This window comes from Lithobates pipiens, unplaced genomic scaffold, assembly GCF_037356315.1.
Source record: "Lithobates pipiens isolate NorthernLeopardFrog02 unplaced genomic scaffold, aLitPip1_a1.2 Scaffold_23, whole genome shotgun sequence".
In the NCBI taxonomy this organism is placed as follows: Eukaryota; Metazoa; Chordata; class Amphibia; order Anura; family Ranidae; genus Lithobates; species Lithobates pipiens.
In genome coordinates this window covers 78595477-78615389 of record NW_027507785.1, presented here as the reverse complement: position 1 = coordinate 78615389, position 19913 = coordinate 78595477, and the positions used below count along the sequence as shown (strand labels likewise).

Below are 19913 nucleotides of genomic sequence, written 5' to 3'. Positions count from 1 at the left end.
AAACAAACACAACAGGTTACATGGTTTGCGTGACAAAAAGATTGCTGTTACTCTCTGGAGACAAAGTGGTCTCCGGTACCCCAGGGTACCAGAGAGTAGCAAGTCATTTTGCCATGCAAACCACATAACCTGTTGTGTTTTTTGTTTTTTTAGTACATTTTTTGGATAATTTTTGCTATGTCCTTTTAAATACACGATCCCTTTATGATCAACGATTTTATGTATACACAATAAATTATATTTTCTAATTCATTTATGTGTGGTTGCTGCCTACAAAGTCCCAATGAAGGGGGATCTTCTTTTCTTGATATAAACACAACCAGGAGTGGCTGAATGCTAAAGCCCACTTTGCTAAACAAGGGACATTTTAAAATGTATTTCCACTTTTGCAGTCAGTTTTAGTATATAAAAAAAATAAAAAAATAAATAAAACACACCGTATTTTGCGCAGCAGTCTTACAAGCACACTTTTTTTGGGAAAAAATAAGCTTTTTTTAAAATTAAAAAATAAGACAACAGTAAAGTTAGCCCAAATTTTTTTTATACTGTGAAGGATAATGTTACGCCGAGTTAATTGATACCCAACATGTTACGCATCAAAATTGCACCCGCTCGTGGAATGGCGACAAACTCTTACCCTTAAAAATCTCCTGCCTACGCCACAGCTCAGCACTCCAATGAACACTGGAGAGGAAAGAAGAGAGCCGCTCACTAAAAGTCATGCGCCTCTGCTTAGAGCAGAGGGGAGAACTGAGTGATCGGCTGTCTTTTATCACTCAGTTCTCTCTGCATAGGCAGCAGGGGACAGGGCATGTGCACAGAATTGTGTTTTTTTTTTTTAAATCCAGGACTTCTCTTTCAAATATTCCTTTCAAACCAGCAATTCAAGCTCTGGTGAAGGGTGAACCCTATTCGCCCCAAAATGCATTGGCTTGTTACCTTTAAATTTCCATAATAAAATATAGACTCTTAGCCCTTGTACACGCGGTCGGACATTCTGACAACAAAATCCGTCGGATTTTGTCCAAAACTGGTGTTGCATACACACGGTCGGAAAAAGTTGTTGTAAAATCCGATCGTTTCGGAACGTGATGACGTTATTTGGTTATGACGGGACTACGTCCAGGCTAGTAGGCAATAGCTTTGGTCTAGGAATTTGATCTGAGCATGCGTGGCACTTTGTCCGATCGGAATTCTCTACAAACGATCATTTTGTCTGAAAATTGTATAGCCCATCTCTAGAACTTTGTTGGTCAGATATTGCGACAAAAACAGTCCGATGGAGCCCACACACGGTCGGATTATCCGACAACACGGTCCGATTGGACATTTTCCGTAGGAATGTTCGACCGTGTGTACAAGGGCTTAGGGGTTAATTTACTAAGGCAAATAGACTGTGCACTTTGCAAAATGCAGTTGCATTCTGCAAGTGCAGTTGCTCCAGAGCTTGGTACATGAGGTGACACTTCACTTAGCAAAGAATACCCAATCACATGCAAGGAAAAAATAAATAAAAAAAAATGCGTTTTTGCTTGCACGTGATTGGATGATGGAAGTCAGCAGAGCTTCTGCTCATTTACCAAGCTCTGGGGCAATTGTGCTTTGCAAAGTACACCGTTTATTTGCCTTTAGAAAACCCCCAAAACACATAAACCTTTGGTGTGGTGCTCTTGTTCTCCCTACGTATGTTTTCATTAGAGCTTGGCTTTAACTTCAGGCAAATGTAAAAACTATTTTGTATATCAACTTTTTGGCTGGGGGTTTCTCTTGATAAAATTCTGAAATATCTCCTATGATTTAGCAGAACCAAATAAAGCCTATGATTCCACACTCCACCGGCTACATAGACTTATACATTTTTCCACTCTGACATTTTAATTAAACACCTGTCTCAGGCTTCAGTTCCAGAAGAGAAGGAACCTAAAATCTTTCTCTAGCATGTGAAATAAGCTACCTTTCGATGCTTCTGTGCCAAATGGGTTGTCCAAGTCGTCATTCATGTCCTGATTCCAAGCATCTTTCACCGCAGACTTGTACACCACCCTGTCATTTAAGCGCTGCTTGGGTCTGAAGTTGTTCCTCAAATAGTCCACAGACTTGACGTGGTCCTGCTGTTCGGTGGTAAATATGGAGTAGAAAGCTTCCAGCTGAAAACAGAAATTATGGCTTGGAGTTAAAGACAACACATGTAATAAGAAAAAGCTGTTTATATTTAGAGTGGCTACCAAGCAGGGTAATTTTGCTTTTACCTGCCAGTTTTGAAATGAGAACATCACTGGCGTGAGTTTCAGCTGAACTCATAAAGCAGACTTTATGGCAGCTTTCCGATACAGTCACGATGTTGTGGAACCAGTTAGTTAGTTTTACTCAGGACAACCCAGTGCAACGGAGTATAGGACTAAAATTCTGCAAGCAGAGATAGTGCAGCTGCAAGGAACTGAGCTCTGACTACACCGAGTTAAGTTTTCTAAAATATATTTTAGTTAAAAGCCTTAAATACAGTCAACACATTTTGGAGGAAATGCTTCCCCCTTCTTCAGGGCTTGAGCAATAGTTACCTAGTTCATCTAGGTTGAAAAAAGACACAAGCCCATCTAGTTCAATCAATAAAAAAAGGGGGGGGGGGGGAAGAGACAATCCTATATACACAATCCCATACCCACAGCTGACACAGAGGAAGGCAAAAAAAAAAAAAAAGCCCCAAGTAAAGCATGATCCAATTTGCTCCAGCAGGGGGGAAATTCCTTCCTGATCCCCTGCAAGGCAATTTAATATTCCCTGGATCAACTTTAACTAAAAATATTAGTATCCAGTTATATTATGTGCATCTATGAAACAACCCAGGCCTTTTTTTTAAAGCAATCTACTGAGTTGGACAAAACCAGCTCTTGAGAGAGTCTATTCCACAGCTCTTACTGTGAAGAAGCCTTTCCATATTTGGAGATAAAAACGCTTTTCCTCCAGCTATAAAGCGTGTCCCCTTGTCCTCTGTGATGACCTTAAAGTGAATAACTCTACACCAAGTTCACTATCTGGACCGCTTATGTAATTATACATGTTGAGCATACTACCCCCTTCACTAAACTCAGACTAAATTCAGTTCTTCTAATCTCTACCTCTCCAATAGACATTGTGATAATTAAGATGGGATGCACTAAATGACCTATGTTAAAAGAGAAGTATGGCCAAGGCTTTTTTTCTGTTGGTCATACCTATCTTGTGAGTCACAGGAGTGCGCTTACTTGTGCTCACCTGTGACCCAGAATCAATGAAGTCCACTGTCGTCTGACGTCACAGAGCCACCCAATCTTATGATACACCCAGAGCCCTAATCAATAGCTGGCTCAGCCTCTCAGCATGTGGCTGAGAGCCTGAGTCAGCTGTTCCCTCTCTAGGTCAGTGCTCCAGTGACTGCTGGAGGGGCAAAGCGTACTGAGAACTTAGTCATCAGTGGTCATGTTATCGCTCAGGTCTTGGGCTTAGAGCAAGGGGCAGCTGCAAAATCAGATGCTGCAACAGACAGTGGTGTGCATGTTTTTTTTGTATTCCCACACTTCTCCTTTAAAGCTTGTTAAAGACTGGCATCTCCTGTTGAAACTAATAACACCCATTGCTAAAGCCCTGAAGAAAGAGGAGGCCCTTGCCCCTGAAATGTGTTGGCTGTAGTTAACCAATAAAGATTTTAAAATTACTATTTAAGTGATGCAAACATCAAAGACGCCCCTCAGTACACATCCAAGAGTTGATGGTCTGTTGAGCTACACATTTGTCATGATCAGAGAGGTAGCAGCCAATGGCCAGAACAAGATCCACAAGATTCCTCCTAGTGCAATCCCTATGCAGTATTTGAGGTAACACATTTGAAGAAGAAAGCAATTTGTAGTTTTTTAAAAGATAAACAAAAAATACGGGGGGGGGGGGGGTGTGCTGGATTAGGCTTCCACCGAAATAGGACCATTGGGAGATGATTTACATAAAGTTTGCTTTTGATATTTTGAGTAGTATATTATTTATGGTATGCTTGTTTTATACAATTTAGTGACTCGGAGTCCAAGTTGCAGAAATAAGATACGGTTTTGTCATCCCTTAAACATAAATAAAACTTAGGAACAAGACAGAAAACGCTCGGTCGCGGGTCTTGTAAGGCTGAGCATTTCTAACCACCTCCTGGTGACACGCCGCTCGTTTCCTGTGAGTTACTCTGAGTTTCACTCCGACAAACATTTTAGTCAAAATAATTGAAAGCTTTGAACATTTTTGGAGTTTTATAGCGCTAACTTGTTCATTTTTACAATAAGTTTTACTTTGATTGTCTTTTTCGATTCTTCTTTTGACCTGATGAAGAGAATGTTTTTTAGAATAAAACAAAAAAATAAAAAAAAAACTGGATAGTACTCAACAGCAATACATTTTCAAACTGTGAAAAAAAATATATGTAAAAATGTTACCTCGCAACCTACATAAAAATAAACAAAAAGCCAGCCAGCACGTTAATCACCAAAGAAACAAGAAATAGAAAATAAAAAAAGTGAAGTGCAATGTAATAAAACTACAATTCCGTCTCCTAGTCTAATGAATCTTTAAATAAAAAAAAAAATATTAAATAAGTATATAACTACACCCAACAGAATAAAACAATTAATCAGTGTAAACAAACTAATAAAAGTGAAAATGCAGACAATTCATATACCTACATAAAATCTAAATTAACTCACATAAACCTAAAATATACAGCATATCAACTATTAAACATTCAAAACGGTAATAGAACCCCACGCCATCAATCCAAATGGCCGTAATAACAAATGGGATAATGCGGTGACAACAGGCTCCACCTTTACATGTTACATCCTTGGAATGGGACTTTCAGGAGGGACACTAAATAAGTCCCGTCCGTGGGATATAACGCATAGGGGCAGGGCAAGTCATCAACACGTTATCCACGCATGTGAGTACAGTTGTGCAGCCATTGGGATTAATATCAGCAGTAAGATTGCAATATCTACGGTTATATCTTGATCCTCATCGCAAGCTTAACATCTAATATGCTGGATAGTTTTATGTTTATGTGAGCGCATTTGGATGGTTTCTTTCTTAATAAATCAGTTAAAATTGAGAGCACTATATGTGTTTTTTTTTTGGTTCTGAAAGAGAGATGAATAAGAATATGTCCCCTTGGAGGTTAAGCTTTACCTTGAATGTACTGCTGAAGTTGGAAACCATCATTACCATCATTTTACTTACCTGTGCAGACCACCTATAGTGTGGAGGCCAATAGTAAGGTGAGCAGATTCACCAGACAAGGGTTGTTGCACACAATGATTATACCAGTGTCACTAATTCAGCCAAATCCTCTTGTGTTTGCAATCCAGAGATATGGGAAGGACTGCAAGACAGTAGTTCCCAAACACAACTATGGCAGGCCCATAACTTAATTCCTGCAACTGTTTTTTAAAAGCTTAACTCCAGCCTTACCTTCAGTCTTGCTCAGTTATACAAGATTCCCCTTTGTACTGAAATTGCTTGCTCCTAGTTCACTGCACACTGTGAGCATCTCACTGGGTGCATTAGAAGCTGTAGCTAGTCAGACAGAGCCTGCCTTATTTACTCGCTGGAGGACATCCACAGTATTTCACTCTTTCCTCGCCAGTCTTCCTGTCCCTGGCCCACTCCTTTGTGCAGCTATGTATAGCACCCTGACAACCCCTCCAAAAAGCTATGATCTGTCTGTATTGCACAGAGAAGCATAGAGACCCAGTGATTACAACACTGGGGCTAAAATCAAAGTTTTCCTTTAAAAAAATAATTCCCATAGCTCCCCTTCCTTGCTCCCTCTATATGTTAACATGTCAAACCCCCATTTTGCAGGTATTTTCTTACTTATTTCTTATTTTCTTTTCTTTTAGGGACTGCATCCCAGTCCCTAAAACGAGTGTCTATACCTATGCACTAACATCCTGTAGACTTGATCGGAATGTTGCACATGCAGTCAGGGCTGGGACAAGGGGTGGGTAAGAGGGACAGCTGCCCTGGGCGCAATGGTTTATTGCAGGGATGGGGCTGCTCTGTGCCAGTTGCTTCTGTTACAAGGCTGACAGGAGTAGTGACCGCTACACCACTGCTAACCCTAAGGGGGGGGGGGGGGGTGCGAAGTTTGGCATTTTTGTCTTAGGTGCTGGATGACCATGTCCAAACACTGCCTGCAGTAAGTATTGGTATGGCCAGTTCAAGTCTATGGAATACTAGATTTTTACTGGCAGAAAAAGTAGGAGGATGCGGTCATTGGAGGTAGTAATCTCCCCGTGAGGGAAGGGGGTTGGGTTTGTTTTTATTTTTTTCCTTAAGGTAAACCTGTTCTTTGATATGCCAACATTTACCAATAATGGAATGAAGGTTTAGGATTTATTTCCCCTGTTTATTAGTATAGATTTCACAATATGGAAGTTTTTCCATTTTTGTTTTGTCTGAAGACATGAATATAACATACTATATTATGGCAGAAGTCCTCTTTAAGAGCACACTGAGCTGTGAATTGAAAAGCCTAGACATGTAATCATCTTCTCATCTGAAAGCACAAACCAAGTCTGATCCATAGGTTTAATGTAATATTATGTAATATTTAACATACTAACCCTAAAAATTCTGCATGAAAAAACATTGTATACGGAATTACAGTATGTCTTTTCAGCAGCTACAAACTAGTCATGACATAATACCACTACACAATCACTTCCGATACATGCAGCTAAGACATTCTATTCAGTCAATCTCACGTTTTCATTCCTCACAATTCCTATTAACATTTGAAAGGAAATGCTGTTCTGACCCCATCTCCAAAGGCCTAATATCTTTGATCTACTCTTTCTAGCTTTTACTAAGCAGACACCTGTGAGATATTATCAAACCAATCAGGAGGCAGAATTGACTCAATCACTGGACCCAGAAGATTGGCAAACAATCTGGAAAGTAATCCCTAAAGGCTCTCAAAATTTTCTAATCTTATAAAATTCTTATAAAATTATAGATAGGTGGTATTATACTCCGGCATAGTTGGCGAGAATTCTTCCTAACCTCCTTTCCACATTTTCGAGGTTGCCATCTTGGGAGGCACGATGACTCACATATGGTGGACATGCCCAGTGGTGAACGGTCTATGGATATGGGTTTATAATTTAAGCTGCTCCTTGATCCATACAAACATCCGCAAGAATCCTTATGAAGCTCTATTAAACAAACCAATTTAAATATATTTTGTTTGGAACGTGCATTATTCTTCCACATATTTGCGCCCACCAGACCAACAATAGCTATGGCATGGAAAACCCCCACCCTAAGTTTTGAAACAGTTAATAGAGTAACAGACATTATGACCAATGAGAAACTCACTGCCATTTTAACTGACAAGCAACCGAAATGTATCCAAATTTGGCAACCCTGGATCTCATACTCCTAGCCATCAACCTTTACCCTGACACTTTTTATTGATATAAAGTTGATAGGATGCTGAACCCCCTGAGATTTCTCCCCCATTTCCTGTCTTCTCTTTCTCCTCATTTTTCTTACTCCTTTAATGCTTTTTATATGCTTTAACTGCATCCTCTTCTCCAATCTTCTACTGTAAACTAACCAACCCTCCCCTATATACCGAATGTTGTATTTGCGACTGCCAATTTAATGTGTGACAACAAATTTGTAATTTTTTTTTTCAAGCTTTATAGGTAATGTACCTTTGATCTTGTTATGGTACCTTTATTTTGCACCTTCTAATAAAAAAAGATTTGTAAAAGAAAATTACATTTTATATACATGAGATAATCACTTTGGAGAACAGGTAGTGCGGCACAATCAGTAATGCAGCCAGATCATCTGGCAAGCTCTATTTACACTATATAAGAGAGAATGTGTTGTGTCATTTTTGCACCTTGTTCTGTGCGCATGATTTGCACTGTGACTCTCAGCCTCTCCTGACATGACAATGAGCCAAACAAACAGATGGAGCTGTACAATCAAGTAAGAACATTCAATATTAGAAACTGGCTGAGTATGTAGACAGAATGTGAATATTCATCTGGAAGCTTAGAACACAAGTCCAGTTCGGCACATAGGTTAACCCCTACCAGACCCCAGGTAGGGGAAAAATAAAAGCGGAGGTGTCAACCGCGACAGTGGGATGTTGGCCTTTTTTTTTGCAGGTTTGAGAAAGTCAAATTTGTTGCATGGCCACCCAAAGGACTTCAGGGTTGTGCAGCTTCACATATTTTCGTCCTGGCATATTCAACTGAGCCGGTTTACATAAACTGGTGGAAAAAGGAGACCTTGGCTATGGTTTCTCTGGGAAAATAAGGTAAGCAATCTGGTTATAAATAACAAGTTCTCATTTTGGATAACTTCCTGATGTACATTTTTAAAATGACTTACGGTAACTTTACCAGACTGTGCTGTTGGTACAACTAGTAACCTCTATATGCTGTTGGAAAGAGCAATAGTTTATTTGGTATTCTTTGTTCACTCCCAGATCCTTACTAGTTTCTAAACTGCTTGTTAAGCCATATGTGCCTGCAGAAAGCTTCCAGCTCTGCCCTGACTTAGGCCTCATGCACACTGGACATTTTTACAGCTACTGTTTTTGGCTTCAGACGTTTTTTCTATAGGCAATAAACTCTCCAGCATGTTATTCTATGTATCCATGCACACATAGGCTGTTGTCAACTGTTTTTGGCTGGGGTGTTTTTTGGCTGTAATAAACAAAACTAGTGAGGTTTTCAGCTGTAAAAACGCTAATGTCCAGAAACGCTGTTAAGCGCTCAAAAACGCAGCTTATAGGCATTTTTAAGGTTTTTGATCCCGATGATTTAAAAACGCTATTGCAAAAATGCTGAAAAACTGACTGCAAAGCTATTGCCGTTTTTATAACGTCCAATGTGCATGAGGCATTAGGGTTAGGGTATAATAGTCTCTGCCCCTGTGAAGCAGCATATGTTCTCACAGCTGCATAGGGCTCTTCAGGGAGGGACTTACCGTAAGTGCTGTAGTTCATCTGTTCAACACTACTAAACCTAACTATGAACTACTAGCAGTGTAGGATGATTGGGTGCCTAGAATTTAACCTATGTAACCCAAAACTCAACTCTACTAGTGCTTCAGTTTTAGACATTTTCCAGACACGGTGTGTGTGTCACTTCTAACCATGATCCCAACACTTACAGTTTTTATTGAGCTGGCTGCACAGTCACTAGGATCAGAGGCAGCAGAGTAGCAATGCATGAGCAAGCTATGGGTGCAGCATTTAAGTGTCACCAGTTGCCCTTGTCAAGGACTGTCTAAAAATCCCACCCCGGTTATATGATACATATAGATTAACAGTCAGTAACATTCTATTTTACGGCTTATTGAGGCAATATTACTGATGAATAAACCAAAAGAAAAACTTCATTGTCCATGGCATCCAGTTTAGCTCATCGATTTTTCAATGGCAGAGGCGACTATGAAAGGGAGAACGTGACTGGTCTCTCTGGGCAAATGCATAGAATTATTTTACGTATTTTCATACAACAGCCCACTTAACAAAATTCGGCTGTGTTTCTATTCATATCTTACCTGCTGATAGGAGATTGGGACAGGCCTGCTGAAGACAACCCATTCCACAATTTCACTACACGGAGGTGTGGTCAAAGAGCCAGTGTATCGGTAAAAGCTCCCCAGTGAGGCCGGCAGCAAGTCCCTCAAGACAAATGGGTCCAGAAAGGTTTCTTTCTCTGCAATATAAGCATAAAGGACTCTTGTAAATGTCACCTGCAGCAAATTTATAAAATATCAATGAAGCATTTAAAACAGTGTTTGGTGAGTACAATATCAAAGCTGAGCACTAGTCTTGATTTTTTTTTGATCTGCACAAAGTTGATTCTTAAAAGGAAGATTCCCAGGGTCAAACCTAAAAGAAAAAGAACGTAGATCTCCAAATGCTTGTCCAGAAAAAATAACGGTTAGTGCAAGTAAAAAAAAACAAAACAAAAAAACAAAACATTTTTTACTTACACACGTCTTGATGACATTGAAGATAACAATATTTAATCGTCTGATCATGCACTTTTCTACACATATATATGAATCTTGGACATTTTTTTTTTTTTTTACGGACTATGAGGTTTTTTTTTTTCACATTATGCACGTACTATTATGAATTTGGTTACTAATTCACTGCATTGAGTTAGCGCCATATATATATATCATTATTTAACATTTTCCTTGGACTGTCTCGGGGAACCACGGAGACACCTCATAATAAAACAACGTGTATGGAGATCACACCAGAATTTTCTTCATTTTGGGTCCACCAACGCCAGTTTTAGATGTGTGTGTATGAAGATTATGTGCATCTAAGAGAGGGCAGTGTTTGACCCAAGCAATGGTCATTAGGTAGGGTAACCTGATACAGACTGGCAGTCACCACTCTCTGCTCCAGGAAGACTGAGAACTGAATGGTCAGCGGTCAAGTGATCACTCAGTTCTTGGGCTTGTAGCCGGAGGGGGACAGCTGCAGCATCACACCAATGCTGCCGTATGGAGGCAAGTATGAATGTTTTATTTATTTTTTTACAATCCCAAACTTCTCCTTTAACACTGAATTCATGGCTAAATACAACCTAAACAAAATACACCACTGAAGCACATATACTGGAGGCGTTTTCCTGCCAAAGGACTTTTATTTCTGTCCATCAAGTTCTAAGATTCACACAACCCTCCAACATAACACAGCCAGTGTAGTGACCTGACTTTTCTCTAATGCAGTTAAGCCAAGTTAGTGAAGTTAGGTGGCCTCTTAGCCCCTAACCTGTGATTGGACAGCAATGAATATCTATCAGCGTTTTCTTCAGCACATGGAAATGCAGGATACCATAATTGGCCCCCCAAGTACTGCTTCACCTACTCCCTGTCTCACTGCTACTGTATAGAAGATTACAAGCAGCTATAATAAAATCACATTCCAGTATTTATGCGTATTTGCATGAAATAAAATGTTTTTTTTATATTTGTTTTTCAAACCACATAAGCAAAATCACTTATGCCTTTTCAAAACCTGTCTGGAGCTCACCTTTAAGCAAATAAAATTGTAAAGCACTTAGGCTCCAGGCACACTGGCTTAAACATTGCTGCTTCTACAGGTGTTATGTGTTCTGCCTATAGAAGCAGCTCAATGTTATCCTATCCATGCACATTAGGACAATTACAGGAATATTTTAAGCTCAGCGTTTAGAGGCAGAAAAAAAAAAAAAACTTCTATTTTGCTTTTCTGATTGTAGCTTTCTGGCATAAAAAATGCAAAACTCTCCTAAACTCATCTAAACTTTGCACAAAAAACTTTCTATATGAGTATTTTTTTCTGCCAAGGGAACTGGTCTTTAAGCCCGGTGTGCATGGAACCTAAAAGGAACACACATAAGGGCCAGAGCTTATGGGCTTTTGTTCACTTCAAATGGGTTTTGCATTCCAATACAAGTCTATGGGACTGCAAAACCAGCTTGAAATTGGTTAAATGCAGGTTAGGAGAAGCAGGTCAAACACCCCATCAAAGAATTCTGAACAATCTCAGAAGCCTCTCAAACTGAAAACAAATTGATGCCATTGACACAAGCCCATGGGCCTAAAACGGTCTTAAATAAAGTTGAGCTCATTTGGTTTGGGTAAAAATAGCTGCGTCCATAGTCATTTGCCTTAGAGCACAATGGGAGGGGAGTGTTGTATATGCCAACTGTCCCATTTGATTTTTTTTTAGGAAAAAGGAATTCATTTTGTAATCCAACTCCTCACCGGGATTTCATTTTTTTTTTCAACAGGAGTCTGTAAGAGGCATCACATTTCCTAAGCCAAGCAAGCATTACGTAGATGTCATCTATATTAATAAATGCAAATGCACAGAGAAATTAGTCACTCTCGGCTGAATAATTTATTCCCCTATGGAATATGAAGCATTTATAAAGAAATAAAAATTAAAAACCTACACAAAGTATACTATTCTTAATAGAAACTCCAGCTAAAGAGCTAAATGCATAGTTAATAGCTTTACTTGCCAAAAGATTTGCAGAGCGTAACATACTCCTGTAATACACTTAGCTGTGCTATATGACTGCATAGCTGGGGCATGACAATTGGCCACCATATTCACCCCCCCCCCCCCACACATATATATATATATCAGTCTACTGACTGCAAATCTGATTTCAACTTCCATTGGGTGTGTGGCAACTACATTTTATGATAGCTTCCAGGTAAATACACCATCTGCACGCTTGGCAGCATATTTTAATGCAATGTGAAATAGGTCAAAATGTAGGAAATTTGAAATATATTTTTCTCATTTTTTTTTAGAGGGAACTTTTTTCCCAATCAAGTCATTAGGAAATAGTGACATCACCGAGTCACCTTAAATAAGACAATAACTGGAAGTATTATCAAAAGCATAGAGAGATTTGTGGAAAAGGAAAAATATTGCTTTATATATCTACAGCGGATTACACTGGCTGTTCAGCTCCTATCTTGGAAAGGGAAACATGACTGAAATATTAATAGATCTTGCACAAAGACTATAAACTTACTGTCAGTGAGTGAGTTGGAAGTGCTGACATCTGCTAGAGTAACACAGAATGCACCGACTACAGAGGGCCAATAAAGTAACTAAGACGAGACGGTTTATAAAAAATGTGAAGCCCACCTGCCTGGAGATATGTTCTTTAGTATAAACTCCCCCAAAGTGATGCGCAGAAAAGTTAACAGAAGATATAAAATAACTTACCTTGAATTTCTTTTCAACCGGTCATGCGAGAGACATAAATATCTTAAGGACTCTACTGGAGAGATCTCCCCTTAAATTCCTATGAAACCATAAAATGTGGCCATTTTATGGGATTCCCACTCTACCTATAGATTTTTCATTAGTAGAGTCTCTAGAGAAAAGAGACGAGCCCCAAAACTTTTTGGAGGAGGTAATCATCTCCAGCCAGGATACAAGCTTGATCCTCTTCTACTATAGGTTTTGGAGACAGTCTTGAGCTTTTCCATTCCATGGTTCTTGTAGTGATCCCCCCAGATCATTTTCATCCCTATTAAAATCTCTCTCGTTACTCGCTACCTATCGAGGTAGCTACCTATCAGTATCTGTTGATGAGACCTTATGTTACATTGGGGGGAGTTTTTATCTGGTGATAAACATTAAAGAAATCAGTTCATTGAAAGAGCAATTTTATCATTTACTTTCATTAAAAAGTTTTATCCACCCAAAAAAGTGGATGTGGTTGGCATTGAACTTAATATTGGGCATGGTTTAATAATAATCCCCTGCACTAACGCCAGTGACCACCATAACTCCCAGCATTGGTACTAGCGACCTCAATACCCCAGAATTGCTGTCATTTCCCCCCTTATTCACACTGGTGGTCAATGCCAGTGTTTATTAACCCCTTTCCCCCTGCATTGGCTGTCAGTAAAGAATGTGCAAAAAATTCTTCGAACTTTAATGATTTCACACCAGGCTGACTCAGATTAGGCAGGTGCAGTCATCACAGAGCCGCTAATTACGTCAAAAGTTTAAACTGAGCTGAGTCTCCATGCTGGCACCTTTCCACCTGCACGCCCTGCCCCTCTACCAGTTCAGCATGCAATACACTGACATTGCATCTGGGGTTTTGTACAGGGTTTAGCATAGGGCAAGCACAGCTGTCACTGGGAAATCGGGCAGGCAGGGTAGATGACGGCTGAACTTCCATGTGCCAACAGGTAGCAGACTGCATCCAGACCACATGTTGGGCACCACTACAGAAGTGAATAATCAATGTCACCACTGACAGGATCAACAGGTAATACAATTAAATTGCAAGGGGGACTCCTCAAAAAAAACTGCGGTGTTAAATAGTGACAGACTGCAACATATAAATCGTTTTTGCTTTTGACTGTAGTTTTACTTTAAACAAGGATGACACATATGGAACAGCAACTGTAGAGCTTGGAAAATATGATGCGCTTTTCTTTTCTCCAGTGATCACTTCCCTTTAATCATGATAGTGTAAATCATCACACTATGTTGTATGGCTCTATAGGAGAACTACAGAGGGACAAATGCATAGAGTGTACAAAAGTCTTTACCATATGCCGACAGTATCATTTTTTAATAATTAATTGTTCATCAAAGTGAAAAGAAGAGCAGGAATGCTAAATTCAAAGTTATTCAAATTCCACCCATGAATAATGGATGATTTTCATATTAAATACACAGTGTATTAAGCAGTCTACGTTCCATTCCATTCTGTCCTTCAGTTTAACTATTTGGGAGAACATAATGAATGATCAACCTGCAGCAGGAATACAATGGGCGGCCTGCTTAACATGCAAGCGGCACACTTGGCGTCTATCTATTTTTTTGACAATTAGATGTGTGGGATTTGAGATTCAGCAAATCTATTTCAGTCTGGATGGAGTGACTTGAAGGTTTTATTTTTATGCTGGGAGCTCATGCCTTGTTCCCATCCATCATTAAACAGGGCTGTCGCCCACAGTCCTGTCATTCTATTGTCCTCTCTTTACATATTGCCTTAAGTAGAGTTTAAAGGGGAACGCTAGGCTCTGGTAAGAAGTTAATACGTTAAAACTGAACTCCAAAAAATACACAGCTGAAATTATTATACATTTTGCAGTTTTATCTGCCAGAGGATTTGCATTTCACCTATCCAGTCCTGAGATTTATACAGTACTTCCAGACAACAGGGCCAGATTGGCTACCTGACTTTTCTGCACAACAAGTAGACATTACAGCTTACGTTACTCCCATGCTACCAGCCTGTAAGTAGACCACTTCACTCTAAAAAAAGTAAATATATTGGAATAGAGGAGTAAAGCAACCGACAATTGATGCCTTGCGATTAGGAGTTACAGTGATCTATAGAAAATGGCTCTAGTTTCTCATGTAGCAACTGTCTTCAGCTTTGCCAGCTTCTTTATACCCACACTCATTGTTGGATCAGCAATGTGCTCACTCTCTTCTCCCCAAGTCTTGCAGTACTCTTCTCCTGAGGCTTCCAAACAGCCCTTAAATGTAAATCTTAAAGAAAGATGAATCAAAAATAAACTGTGCTAAAGTAAAAATGTAAATAATTGATGAAGAAAGTCTATATGCATAAACACAAAGTCCATATAGTGACGTGAGAGCTGAAAGATCCCTTGATTGTGGATAATTTCACCAAAAAATCGTGAAAGTTCTGAGAAACACCTATACCTCATAAAATGGCTGCTTACCAGCATCTAAGATCTCCTATCACGGGAGCTCTAAGCCCCTGTACACGGTCAGAAATTCTGATGGAAAAGGTCCGGTCGGACCATGTTGTCGGACAATCTGACCGCGTGTGGGCTGCATCAGACTTTTTCCATCGGAATGTCCGACCAACAAAGTTTGGAAGCTGGATATAAAATTTTCCGACATGATCCAATCGGACTTTGCCCGATCGTTTGTAGAGAATTCCGATCGGACAAAGTGCCACGCATGCTCAGATCAAATTACGAGACCAAAGCTATTGGCTACTAGCCGCAACGTAGTCCCGTCGCAATGAAGAAACGTCATCATGTTCCGAACTATCGGATTTTCCGACAACTTTGTCCAACCGTGTATATGCAACACCAGTTTCGGACAAAAGCCGTCGGAAAAAATCCGACGGATTTTGTTGTCGGAATGTCCGACTGTGTATACAAGGGCTAAGACACTTGTGGCTATATACCCAGTCAGGGCCTTTGATCATCCAGGGAGATTGTGCGCTTAAGCCTCCACCGCCCAATGAACTCAATCACAGTGGGGTTCCAATAAAAGATAAAACCACCTTAGGTGTAAAATCTTAAGGTTTACTTAGGTTAAAAAAAAAATGTTGCATTTTAAGGGAATGTAAAACACGCAGGTAAAAAATACAAGTCGGCCGGCTCAAAATGCAGCTCGTGGTCCAGGACTAGTGCAAATGCGGTGAAGTCAGCACGTCGCTCCACCCTACACGTTTTGTCACAGATGATGCCGACCTGGGGCCCGAGCGGCATACGGACTCCGCATTATATAGGAAGCAAGCACACCTTGTTCTGAGTTTCAGGTGATCATCCTCAACATACTCCATCTTAAAAAAGGGCAAGATGCCTGCTTATGCAAAACCAATGGATATTGCAACATTGATTGGAAAAATAGCCGTTTTATACGCAACCAATGATGACTAGATTACTAATCATAAGACCTCACTTGAGAAAAAAAAAAAAAGGATGAGTCTAAAAAAAAAAAAAAAAAAAAAAAGTTAATGGTCTCACTAACAGGTGTACATACACTATAGACCAAACAAAGATTTATTTACACCCCTATTTAGGGGAATTAAACTGGGTAAACAAAATAAATTTAAATAAAATTACTAATAATAAATAAGTCTCATGTTGGCATCAGATTAAATCGGAAGGACCATGAATGTGTAAATGGGGACTTTTAATCCAAAAACTACCCAGTAGCGGCCTCTAATGAAAGAAGCCTAAATTACAGCAAAAGTCAATCATTTGATACTATGGTGAACAGTACCAAAAACATTTTTTATTTAAAACCACTAAGCTAGGGGATCAAATAAACCCAACCTAAACTCTCAAAAAGTCGATTGCATGATAGTAAAAACTAAATGTAACCATAAACCTATATAGACCTTAAGATTTTACACTATGGAGGTATTATCTTTTCTTGGAACACCTCTGTGATCGAGTTCATTGGGCGATGGAGGCTTAAGAGTGCGATCTCCCTGGATGATCAAAGGCCCTGACTGGGTATATAACTCCAAGTATCTTAGACCTCCAGTGATAGGAGGTCTTCGGAGCTGGTAAATGGCCATTTTATGAGGTGGAGGAGTTTCTCTGAACTATCATGATAAAAATTATTCATGATCAAGGGATCTTTCAGAAATCACGTCACTATATGAACTTTCCTGTTTTTACACATATAGACTTCCTTCAACAATTATTTTGATTTTGATTTTAGCGCAGTTTATTTTTGATTCATTGTTTATGGTGTGTGTATCATTTATTTTTTATATCAGTCACACAGAGTATTTTTGATAGTGCTGTATTATTTTTTGATTTCTATTTTAAAAAGAGAAATGCACTGCCAGGCATGGGAAGGAAGGAAGTGATCACACTGATATTGTATAGCTCAGCCTCTCTCAACCTTTTTAATCCAAAAGTGGCACGTGAAATAAAACCAATTAATTGGGTGTGGGCGGGAAAAATCCCCCCATACATTGGTGGCCAAAGGGAAGAATGATGACCTTACAGTGGTGGTCAGAATGATACCCTTACCGACAGCTAAAATGATCATTGGTGTGATGTAGCTGGCCATGCAAAGTGGTGTTGGACCCGGAATTAGGTAGACACCATCTATAGGAGCACAGGGAGCCCCTAACCTCTGGAGGAACCCTAGTGAGAATGGCTTGTATAGCTAAAATCAAGCAAGTATGAAAAAGTAACAATAGTCTAGACTTCCATCTACCATATTTTCATTTAGGGAAACCATTAGGGTGTTGATGATAGCAACACTGGCTGTGTAGCGGGTGCCGCTCAGCCAGCCCATGTCCCCGAACCTCCCACCGGCCACCGCAGGAATACACTTACACACTGACAGGCTCTGAGGGACACAGTCTGTCAGCAGCTGTGGGGGAGAGTTTCCCCCCTCCCTCTCCTGCGCTATAGTGAGCGAGCAGTGTTTAGAAGACTGGACATGAGTGAGGGGGCTCCTACCACAGCTCCAAGGGTCAGTGTGCCTATCCCGCTATAGTGCCAAGGTTGGTGCGTTGCTCACATCTCACCAGAGAGGGACCCCTGGTATATCTCCAGGTGCCTATATGCAGACATCACTGTGCCTTCCTGCTGCCAGGTTGCCAGTTGGGCATTCCTAAAAAGTCTGTCCAGGGACATCCATTTCCTTGGGCCATGGTGTTCCTGAATTGGAGAGTGGGCAGTAACCCATCTTGCACAATCCATTTCTAAGAGACACTGCATGCAGGCACCTTTACCCTGTCTTCTTGTCAGAGCCTTCCCCAGGAGACACTTTACATCAGTTACCCTTTATCCTTGAGTTACAGTACTTCACAGAGATTTATCTGGACCCTTACGCTAGCTGAAGATACCAGACATCTCCATTACGAGGTCTTCTATGTTTTTTCTTTACTCAGCAAAACACTTGTACTAGTGAAGGGGGAACTCTGACTTTTCAAAACGCAAGCTGATATTGTTTGTATATTGTATAACGCATATACCTTCAGGGCCTGTGAGCTCAGGATTTTAGGGAGGCAGATTGACTGGTGACAACTCTGTTCCCCCTTTATGCCTGAGCACATACATAGGTTACATTTAAGTCATTTGAAACTGTGTTGGTTATAATTTGCATTTATCTTGGTGCTATACTGTTCAATAATTAGAGTTGGTTATATAAAGCTATTACTTGGCTATATAATGCTGTTTATTATAAAGAAACAAAAAAAAAAGGTCTTTCAGTAAAGATTCTCTATCTGGTTTAGTAAAGCTTTGTCCACAGCATTGTTTATTTACTAGGTGTGCCAGAGGGGTCAAGCCTATTCTTGGGGTTGAAGGGCAGAGTGCGGAACCAAACACACTCAAGCGGCTCCTTCCGGGGTGGCGCTACACATGTATAAAAAAAGGTAGTTTAATTCACAGCACCACCCTTGTGTTCAGTTGGGACAGGAAGTAAGGTAATAGTCTAAATGGGGACAAAAAAATGTAATTAAACAGAATCTAACCTTTCCCTTCTGTAGTCAAAATTTGAAGCAGAAGCCGAGCTTGAAAGTCTGCCCTACCGATGCTATGAACATATTTTTATCGAGGGGTCTTCTGCCTGGTTAAGCCATCTCACCCTTCCTTCTTTCTCCCTCCAATGGCAGCGAGGGTCGGCCTTTACTGCTGCAATGAGCACTGTGCAGTAATACTCTGGACCCAGGTGCCGCTTAAGGAGGGCAGGTCCACGACAGCCTGAGCTCTGTAGCAGTGAACTGAACACCACCAGGAATAATTCAACCTAGAAGACCAACCTCTAGTGACAGAAAATAATTACTATGGGAGACAGCTCCAGATTGAAGGAGACTAGGCTGGATTATTTGTTGATTTCTTTTAAAAAGATATCTGTCCACTTTAAATCTGGGCTGTAATTCCAGTTTACACTAGCTGAACTGAAAAGCACTTTAGTGACTTCTAAAGCAATAAATAAGTGAATTAAAGGGTGCATTTCAATATACAGTATGCTTCGTTGTTCTTTATTACCGATCTCATACCTTGATTTTAATCCTGATTTGTCAAGAAGCAACACAAATAGAAAGAAAGGTGAAAATTTAAAATGTGTGATAAAATGGCAGCAATTTATAATAATGTGATTTTCGGAGTCAGGAACTGCACTACACTGTACATGCATGAATGAATGATACAAAGTACATGAATGTCTTACACCTAATAAATTAGACACAAACTACTATTCCAGCATCTCATTAATTCCTGTAAGGAAAAATTAAAGATTTTTTTCCTTTCTGTACATGCACCTGCACCTTTGCGAACCAAAATGTGTGAGCCCGTGCCGTGCGCACAATTTCAGTTGCCATTATAATTTATTTCATACCACCTAATGCAAGTCTTTTTTATTATTACAGTGTGGCATAAATATCGTGCTGTGAATCACTGACAGCCAACCAGGAATTAGCTGTCAAGAGCTTGGAATAGGAAAATAAAACTAAAAGAATCCAATTAGTGCTCAGTTACCGATCTAGCGGCCAGATAAACAAGAGGCTGCCTGTCTTTCCATATGGAATCACTCCATCACTAGATAAGGCAACAAGAGGTTGTTACCATCCCTAGAGATCAAG

General features: G+C 40.0%; 1 protein-coding gene across 2 annotated transcripts in view; it reads right to left on the bottom strand.

The window, feature by feature from the left end:
* The window catches only part of PTPRG (protein tyrosine phosphatase receptor type G), a 727870-nt gene that overhangs the window by 247133 nt on the left and 460824 nt on the right, over positions 1 to 19913 (bottom strand). For both annotated transcript variants that reach the window (XM_077451904.1, XM_077451902.1), the window contains exons 7-8: positions 9598 to 9755; positions 1955 to 2147 (exon numbers count right to left, since the gene is read on the bottom strand). In XM_077451904.1, coding sequence (XP_077308030.1) covers positions 1955 to 2147; positions 9598 to 9755 — 351 coding nt within the window. The remainder of the gene's footprint in view (positions 1 to 1954; positions 2148 to 9597; positions 9756 to 19913) is intronic.